The sequence below is a fragment of the Schistocerca americana genome, chromosome X (assembly GCF_021461395.2).
Source record: "Schistocerca americana isolate TAMUIC-IGC-003095 chromosome X, iqSchAmer2.1, whole genome shotgun sequence".
NCBI classification, from domain to species: Eukaryota; Metazoa; Arthropoda; class Insecta; order Orthoptera; family Acrididae; genus Schistocerca; species Schistocerca americana.
The window spans coordinates 763153336-763163359 of NC_060130.1; the positions used below are offsets into that span (position 1 = coordinate 763153336).

Genomic DNA, 10024 nt, shown 5'->3' on the forward strand with positions numbered 1-10024 from the left:
CCCACAAATAATAATTTGCTTTCCCCTATCTGACAGATAGCACAACAAGGCATCCAAGTTTTCCAGGAATAAATGAAAGTTTCCTGAAGGGGACCAGTATACTGTTACAATTATAAAAGAGCCCTCCTTCAGTTTAAGTTGACAGGCACATGCTTCCATATGTTGCTCTAGAAAAAACTATTTTGTATCTATACTTTTTACACAGTGATAACTTTTGACATATATGGCAACTCCTCCTCTCACCTTACTCTCTCTACTCATAAGTGGAGCTAGTTTATAACCACTGATATTTACCTTTTCCAAATCAGACACAATGTGATGCTCATACAGGCATAGTGTAACTATTACATTATCAGATTCAATGTCATCTAAACAAACCAGAAGCTCATATACTTCATTCTTCAATCCCGGAGTATTTTGGTGAAAAAAGGTAACTTATTTTTTTCTTTACTTTTGTGAGAATCTACTTTTTTTTTTAATCCACCAATATTTGGGTTAAATATGGTAACATTATTACTTACTTTACTGTTGTGAGGATCTTGTGAGTTTTGGACCTCTTTAGCACCTGCGTGCCTGAACTTCTCATTGGACACTGATATTAGTCTAAAAAAAGAGGTACATCCATGAGTACTAGTGTCCCCCCTTATGGATTTCACTAACAACTCTGCCAGTGTACCCTTCCCTTTCCTATTGAGATGTAGGCCATGCCTTGTGAAATCCCCCCTATCAATAGCCTCAACAGGAACCAATCCAATGTCTGACAGAGTGGCCACCCTACGCAACTGATCCATCTCCATATTTACCCTCCTGACAGAGCGGTTCAACTGCGGCTGATCATGCCACACGAAAGCAGGCACCAGCCCAACATTGGTATGGGTCATTGCAGAGGCTATTTTCATCAGGTCACACTCAATACTGTAGCCCTGATCCCTATCAATACTGTTTCCCACTCCACCCACTATTATCACATGATCCTGCTTTGAGAAACCCTTGCACAAGGAACCTATATCCTCTACCACCTAGCTAAGACATGCACGTGGCCTGAAAAAGTTTGTGACCTGGTACCTGTCACCTAATTTTTCCTGCAAAATCTGGCCCACACCTCTTCCATGGCTGCTACCTAGCAACAGAACTTTCCTCTTACTTTCTACTTTTCTTTTTGAAACAGTTGGTTTCCTAGTGAGATTCTGTTGCATCTTAACTACATCTACTTCTGCTGGAGCCTCTTCCTTACTTACCTGTTGTAGCAAGGCAAATCTACTGGTTGTGCCAATTGGGAAACTGTCAGACACTGTTCTCTTTCTGTAGCCCCTGTTCCCAGCTACCACTTCCCACTGCTGTTTACCCTCTTCCTCCCTTAACCTCTTCAGTTCCTGCCTCACTCTGCCCAAATCAGCCTGAAGGGCTCTTATTTTCTCCTCCTGTTCAGCTATAATCCTATCTCTTGAGCAAACCCTGCAAAAGAATGGAAGAGTCTCATTTGCTTCCCCAATTCCCACCCTGCTACAATTTCCCCAATGAAACCACCTGTCACAACAGCTGCACAAAACTCCTGAACTACCTTACCTACTGCAGTTCACACACTTAGTATCCACGGTAGTTTGTAATTGCATAGCAATTCCATTGAATGTTTACATGCTAATTCCCTTGAACTTCCCTTAGGGTGTAGTCAGAGTTTGTTGCCAGTATGTGTTGCATTGCAAGTTTCTGTGGTGCTGAAATCTGCTGCAGTTATATACAAGATTCTCCATATTTAATCTTCACCTCCTTAGCCCATTTGCCAATTTCTTGGCCTTACACCTCAAAACTCATCAGGTTGCTTCTACCTTGTGAATGTCTCTGAGGAGTGTAGTTGCTGACATCGTATTTTGTACCAAACCGTACTTCCTGCAATCACCAGTGCTAATGTATCTTTCATATGTATGTAGTTAAAATTTGTATTTCTCGTTACTGACTTTTTACACTTAAAATAATGTTCAATTTTACATCAGCCTTGTAAATAGTTTGGTCACAAACAACAAGTGGGCTTATTCTGTGGCTGATTTTGTGACAAGTTTCAGTTACTAAAACAGAAATATCTTTTCTGGGTGAGATTGGTGGTTTACAATTAAAGGGAATCATGTGTTCCAAGTGAATCAAGCAGATAAATGATACTGCCTTTTTTTCACTTGCCCAGGCTGGGTAATAAGGGTGATCTGTAGAGATTCAACTTGAAGGAAGACAACTTCTCAGTCAACTGTTAGCGGTTCAGTGATGCTCTTGCATGAGTGATGTACTCTGTCATTTGTAATATGGGACAGATGTACTTGGCGAAACATTTTGTAAATATTGGTTTTAACTCTGAACATATTGTATATACTGGTTTTAACTTTGACATGCCAATGCATCTTACATCAAGTGTCCTGACAATTAAGATGTGGAGTACATTTATAGCTCAAATTGGCCACGTGTATTAACCCGTATTGATATCAGATGATGGTAACACTGTATACTGAAACCATTTGTAGTAAATAAAGGTTTGATGTGTTCTTCAAGTTGGATTCTGCCTTCAGTGACCAGCATCTCAAATGAATTTTCTCCAGTTTCCTCTCCTACAGCCAGAACTCTGTAATTACATCCTCCACCACCTCTCTACAATTCATGTCCTCACTTGTCACTGTGGATGTTACATCCCTGAACACCAACATCCCTCCCCCCTCGTCCCTCCCACCAACCCTCTTGTTACTGGTGGAGAATACAACTTTTCTCACTGACTGCCTCACAGCAAATGCAACTCAACCACCTCCTCCTCCTCCTCCTCCTCCTCCTCCTCCTCCTCTTCCTCCTCTACCACCACCACCACCACCACCACCACCACCACTGCATACAAGGGTGTATCCAGTGAGGGATGGAGGAGGGCATTTGTACTCATCTAGAAAAAGACATCGTTACAAATGGAGCTCTCAGCCTACTTCACCAATGAGACACATGTGTCAATTCAGTATCACTTTGAAGAAAGATGAAACATGCAACACAGGTATTTATTAGTAGCAAGTATACAAAAAGCCAATTGTTATGATATCCAAACATTATTTTGTCACTAATTGCAAAACTAACTAGACTCACCAGACCAAGTTTTCACTGTGCAGTAGAATATGTGACAATTTAAAACCTCCTGCCTGATTAAAATTGTGTGCTGCACTGGGACTTGAACCTGGGACCTTCGCCCACTAGTTATGCAAGAGAACTGTGAAGTCTAGAAGGTACGAGATGAGGTGCTGGGGGAAGTAAAGTTGTAAGGGTGGGTTGTGAGTCATGTTTGTATAGCTCAGGCAGTAGAGCTCTTGCCACAAAAGGCAAAGGTCCTAGTTTAGAGACCAGATCCTGCACACATATTTAATCTGGCAGCAAATTTCAAATAGGTGCGCATCACTACAGAGTGAGAATTAATTTTGGAAACAATTCCCCAGGCTATGGCTAAGTATCCTTTCTTCCAGGAGTTCTGTCCTGCAAGGTATGCAGAGAACTTCTGTGGTGTTTGGAAGATAGGAAATACCTACTGGCAGAAATAATGCTGCGAGGGAGGGTGTGAGTTGTGCTTGGATAGATCAGTTGGTAGAGTTCATGCCTGTGAAGGACAGAGGTCCAAGGTTTGTGTCCCAGTGTTGCACACAGTTTTAATCTGCCAGGAAGTTTCTAATGTGAGTCCACACCTCCTTAGGCTTAGATCCTGAGTACACCCCTGCATGGTCATGTTCATGGCATTGTTCTAGGCTAACTTATATATGAGCCACTTAGATGGATCCTTCGTGTCCACTCAAAATCTAAAATCCACTTGTCTGGTTTAGATTTAATGACTACATCTTCACAGTCAGGACATGTGGCAGGGGCAGCCTCTACTATTTCCTCCACAATCGCATTATCACCTCTAAACCATACTTCAACAATCCTAGTAAAGTGGACAAGCTACCATTCTAGATGTCTGTGTTTTTCAGGCAGTTTCTAAAAGTCTCTGTTGACATCATATGCACCAACTACCAATAGTACATCTGTCATATAGCTCTTTCCCATTCCCCCTCCCCCCCTTTATCACGTGTGAGCTCTGCATATCGTACAGTGGGAAGTAGAAGTTATTCAAATACATGTGTAACCATGCCAGAGCGTTTGTCCCCCCCTGACCTCTCACCCCCTCACATCTCTCGTCCCAAATTCTTGCCCCAACACTTAATGCCTCCACACCACTCGCCCCCCCCCACCTCTTGCCTGACCTCTCATGCACACTTCTTCCCCCCCCCCCTCAGCTGTCGTACCCCACCTCTCCTCCCAACTCTTGCACCACCACTTCTTGCCCCAACCTCTGGTGCCCCCACCTCTCACCCCCACCTCTCTCCCACCTCGACCTCTCTCCCACCTCGACCTCTCTCCCACCTCGACCTCTCTCCCACCTCGACCTCTCTCCCACCTCGACCTCTCTCCCACCTCGACCTCTCTCCCACCTCGACCTCTCTCCCACCTCGACCTCTCTCCCACCTCAACCTCTCTCCCACCTCGACCTCTCTCCCACCTCGACCTCTCTCCCACCTCGACCTCTCTCCCACCTCGACCTCTCTCCCACCTCGACCTCTCTCCCACCTCCGCCTCTCCCCCACCTCCGCCTCTCCCCCCACCTCCGCCTCTCCCCCCACCTCCGCCTCTCCCCCCACCTCCGCCTCTCCCCCCACCTCCGCCTCTCCCCCCACCTCCGCCTCTCCCCCCCCACCTCCGCCTCTGCCCCCCCACCTCCGCCTCTGCCGCCCACCTCCGCCTCCCCCCACCTCCGCCTCTGCCCCCCACCTCCCCCTCTGCCCCCCACCTCCACCTCTGCCCCCCACCTCCAACACTCGTCCCAACCTCCGCCTCTCGCCCCCCACCTCCACCTCTTGCTGCCCTCCACTGTCTATCACCACCACCCCTATCTCCCACGACCACTGCCGCCGCTCACCCACCACCCCAATCTCTCCGCCCTCTGCTTCACGCTCCTCCACCTCACTCCCCTCCACTTCTTGGCCCTCCACGTTCACCCCACTCCCCTCCACTTCTTGGCCCTCCACATCCACCTCACTCCCCTCCACTTCTTGCACCCCACCTCTTGCCCCCCCACCTCTGCCTCTTGCCCCCATCTCCGCCTCATGCCCCCACCTCTTGCACCTGTCTCCGTCTCATTCCCCCACCTCTTGCACCCATCTCTGCCTCATGCCCCCACCTCTTGCACCCATCTCTGCCTCATGCCCCCACCTCTTGCACCCATCTCTGCCTCATGCCCCCACCTCTTGCACCCATCTCTGCCTCATGCCCCCACCTCTTGCACCCATCTCTGCCTCATGCCCCCACCTCTTGCACCCATCTCCGCCTCATGCTCCCACCTCTTGCACCCATCTCCGCCTCATGCTCCCACCTCTTGCACCCATCTCCGCCTCATGCTCCCACCTCTTGCACCCATCTCCGCCTCATGCTCCCACCTCTTGCACCCATCTCCGCCTCATGCTCTCACCTCTTGCACCCATCTCTGCCTCATGCCCCCACCTCTTGCACCCATCTCCGCCTCATGCCCCCACCTCTTGCACCCATCTCCGCCTCAAGCCCCCACCTCTTGCACCCATCTCTGCCCCATGCCCCCACCTCTTCACCCATCTCCGCCTCATGCCTCACCTCTCGGCCACACACCTCTCACCACTCTCACCCATGCCTCTCATCCCCACCTGTAGCCACTTGCACCCTTGCCTCTCATCCCGCCCACCCTCACCTATACCACTCATGCCTCTCATCCTGTGTGCCTCTCGCCTCTTCCACCTCTCTCCCACTCTTCCATCTGCCCCCCCTTTGTCATCCTTCCTCTTTCGCCATCCATCCTCTCCCCTTTCTGGCCCTTCCACATTCTGCCCCACCTGTCTTTCATCCCTCCACTTTCTGCCCCTCCAACATGCCCTCATCTCTCACCCCACCACCTCATTCTATCACCTCTCACACCTCAAATCTTCACCCACCTAATTGCCCACCGCTAGCTTACACCTTTTGGCCTTTTTTTACCCATACCCCTCAGTTGCCAACTCTGTATCTTCTCTACCCCTACATTTTGTCGTCTTACTGGTTGTGTCCTCTCTGCTCCTTCCACCTCCTGTGCTCCCTTAAGCCCTTCCACTTCTCCTCATTTACTGTGCTCTCCTCTCATTCCACCTCTCCCTGTTCTTGTCCTCCCTCCCACCTCTCCCCATTCTCTGCCCTCTTCTAACCTTCCACCCCTCCCCACTCTCTACCCTCTCCTCTACTTCCACCCCTACCCACTCTCACCCTCTAAAAATGGTTCAAATGGCTCTGAGCACTATGCGACTAACTTCCGAGGTCATCAGACGCCTATAACTTAGAACTGCTTAAACCTAACTAACCTAAGGACATCACACACATCCATGCCCGAGGCAGGATTCGAACCTGCGACTGGAGCTGCTTCCACAATACACACAGAATGATTAAAATAAGACAAAGTCAGTGTTTCTTATTGAACCAAAAATTTCGGAAGACATCGCGACATATGGAAACTGGTGAAGTTTTGCTGCGTTGTGGAGCGATTCCAAACAACTGGCCGAGGGTGATTGATGACCTCTACATTTAAAGTCATCTTTCACAGTGACGTGTTAGCAGTTGTCTTGGTGTCTTGTACACAATCAGTGTTTTGATGCAGCCCATTTTCGGAGGGTGATGCTCTCACTAAGACTCTCTCTCCATCTCAAACAAGTGATGTCAGTCAATCATTATGTGGTAATCAACGGTGTACCATCGGACAAATGGGATGGAAAAGAGGTTGACGATTTACTGTAATAAGCACCTCTGCTAATAGCATGATCAATTTTAGCAATTTTTCAAGTTTTTCTGTAATTTCAACACCGACCAATGAGATGACAGCATGCTTCCCTAGTTCTGTTTCATCGCTAAACCACCCCTCCACTATTTTGCGAGTACCATATAGAAGATAGCGAATGTAAATAGAAGACTGTGCAGTATCTCCATTCATTGTTAATCCCGAACATATATATACACCAAAGTATACCAGATAGCGTCCTACACTAGTACTTCGATCATAGTGCGTTATTTGAGTGTTCTGGCGTAACCACGAGCGCCAGAACGAAGATGCGGAATGCAAGAGCAGAGAAGGCGGTGAGGAAACTCCAGCCAGTGGTGCGCGGAATTGAACCGCACCTCACCAAGAGCGCCACTTAGAAGAAGCGAATATAAGCACCACTCCTGCTAGCCGTGGCTCACATTGGCACTGGATCGCAGATGTTAGTTATCAGTGACATGTATAAACTTGCCTGAACATTTCACATATCAAGGACTCTAAATGAGATTGTTTGTTGCTCCTTGTTTGCGACTACTATTTGTAAATCTCCGAAGTTAGGTATTATCAATTGATTTCTAGAAATAAAACTACTAATGTTGTATTCTGAGAACGCTGCAACCGATTGTCACCCTATTAGCGACGTGTGGGCAAGAACCCACACGAGTCAGCCGGCCGAAGTGGCCGTGCGGTTAAAGGCGCTGCAGTCTGGAACCGCAAGACCGCTACGGTCGCAGGTTCGAATCCTGCCTCGGGCATGGATGTTTGTGATGTCCTTAGGTTAGTTAGGTTTAACTAGTTCTAAGTTCTAGGGGACTAATGACCTCAGCAGTTGAGTCCCATAGTGCTCAGAGCCATTTTGAACCACACGAGTCATCAACTGAACTACTTGCCAACTGCCATACCCATATTTTTGCAGGCGCCTTAATTCTTTCTTGTCTTTACTTTGCAGGGGCGATCGCTTTGCTTTAAAAGTTTCTTGTCCTTTTTCTAATCAGTGTTTTCAAGTGGGCGTTGCCGAACATTTCTTTGATTTTGTCGTTCTTCACATTGCTTGCCTTGTATATTTTTTGCATTTGTGTCTTCCAACATGCCCACCAATCGTGTCCCGCCCCTGCTCAGGCGCCACAGCCACAAGCGTTAGATGCCACACAGCTAATGCAGTTATTTCAGTTTCAGACGAACCAGATTTCTACTCTGCTCAACACGGTGCAGCAGCTCCTTGCCAACGCTGCCCCCTCGACGGAACGAGCACCGCCTATTACAGCTGCTATACCACCTTTTCGACAATTTAGTGAACAAGAAGAAGAGTGGTTCAAGTGGTTACAACAGTCGGAGGCACATTTACTCGCCAACAATGTTGCAGGCACTGTGAAACTTGCCTATCTATTATCCACGGTAGGAAGTGCAGTGTTATTCAGAAGTTACATCCTAACGCCACTCCGAGTGAACGTGCCCTTTGTTTGGACAGATGACTGCCAAGTAGTTTTTCAAAAAGTTAAAGAAGCATTGCTCAGTGATTGATGCTTAGTCCACTTTGATCCTGAAAAACCAGCTGTATTGCAAACTGACGCTTCCTCTTACGGAATCGGTGCAGTGATTTCGCACAAAAAAAAAAAAAAAAAAAAAAATGGTTCAAATGGCTCTGAGCACTATGCGACTTAACTTCTGAGGTCATCTGTCGCCTAGAACTTAGAACTAATTAAACCTAACTAATTTAAGGACATCACCCACATCCATGCCCGAGGCAGGATTCGAACCTGCGCCCGTAGCGGTCGCTCGGTTCCAGACTGTAGCGCCTAGAACCGCACGGCCACTCCGGCCGGCAAGTGATTTCGCACAGAATTGGTGATAAAGACAGACCTATTTATTTCGCATCCAAAGTGTTCTCCAAAGTTCAGTGTAACTATTCACTAACTGAAAAAGAGGCTTTGGCTATTGTGTATGGCGTCACCAAATTCTACGAATATTTGTATGGCGGAAAATTCTGCTTAGTAACGGATCACAAGTCCTTGTTTCATCTGACTAAACCGGTTCCTGTACGAACTGACCAAAAATTCCAAAGATGGGCTTTCTTGTTGTCTCAGTACCTGTACGAGATTATGTATTGTCCATCAGCTCAACATGGTAATCCGGACGCACTTTCACGTCTTCCGATTGGCCCTGGTGCAGATTTTGACGCTTCTGCTGCATCTTGTTGTCACATCGGTGCTCAGGATTCTGAAATGTTTCAGTCTTTTCCGCTAAACTATAAGAAAATTGCACAGGCTGTGGACGCTGATCTAGATTTGAACATCTTGCTCAACTACATTCGCACATCTTGGCCTTACTCAGTGAATAGTATAAAGAACTCTGTAGTACGCTGATATTTTGCACGTCGGCATAGCCTCACTGCACAGGTAGGTGCGATTCTTTTTTAGTGTGCTCTGGATAGTCGTTTGACACAGCCACGCTCCGGCAAGGGGAGCGGCGTGTGGGGGCTATGCCACTACATTTTAGATGAACAAGTTGCACCTGTTTATATCCTATTGTTTACTTGACTATACATGCTGCGGTGTTGGTGAAGGGTCATTGCCTCAAGGCGGACAGTGGCTGTGGTTAGCTAGTGCCAAGCCGGAAGGACAGTAGGCTGCAAAGCATGGTGTGGCGGCAGCAGCTGACTGATGGGAAAGCAATCTGGAATGTTCTCTGAAATTTCATTGTTGTTCCAGAGGGTGCTGGTATTTCCAAGAAATATGTTTAACAGATGGCAGGAAGTGTTCTTTTCTTCTTGCCTTTTGTCTACCTGTGACTGATTTCCGTAGACTGGAGACAGTATATCAATGCCATCAGAAGTATCTCTCTGTGTACCACGAGCAGTAAGATAGAACAGACACCTATCTCGACCTGCAGTGGTGAGAGGAGGGAGGGAGGGAGGGATGGATAAGGGGTGGTTAGGGGGTAAGACTAACTTCAAGTTGGTTATTTCTTGTGCGCCCCCACTGCAGTCTTATGGGATAACGATTTTCTCAAGCACATGTGATGCTTTATAACCTTTTATTACTAGTGCTGGTTTTCTCATGACAATTTCGAAATGGAGTTAGAACAGTGATGCATTTTTTCCATCAGTTATGGTAGCGTGTGTTGGCTTCGATTACCTGTGCTGCTGAGGTCATCAGTCCCCTAGACTTGGAACTA

General features: G+C 47.5%; 1 protein-coding gene across 1 annotated transcript; it reads right to left on the reverse strand.

Moving 5' to 3' along the window:
- Positions 1-2758: 2758 nt before the first annotated feature.
- LOC124556301 (uncharacterized PE-PGRS family protein PE_PGRS46-like) lies at positions 2759-5138 on the reverse strand. Its single transcript, XM_047130276.1, has 2 exons — positions 4629-5138; positions 2759-2911 (listed from the first exon to the last, which is right to left on the reverse strand). Exons 1-2 carry the CDS (start codon positions 5136-5138, stop codon positions 2759-2761), a joined length of 663 nt encoding a protein of 220 aa, XP_046986232.1.
- Positions 5139-10024: the final 4886 nt, after the last annotated feature.

Excerpts from the sequence above, each read along its gene's own strand:
- LOC124556301 (XM_047130276.1), bottom strand. The coding sequence starts at position 5,138 with ATGGGGGCAAGAGGCAGAGGTGGGGGGGCAAGAGGTGGGGTGCAAGAA. Across the intron at positions 2,912-4,628 it reads AGGTGGGGGGAGAGGCGGAG|ATGAGTACAAATGCCCTCCT; the intron begins GTGGGGGAGAGG and ends GTCTTTTTCTAG.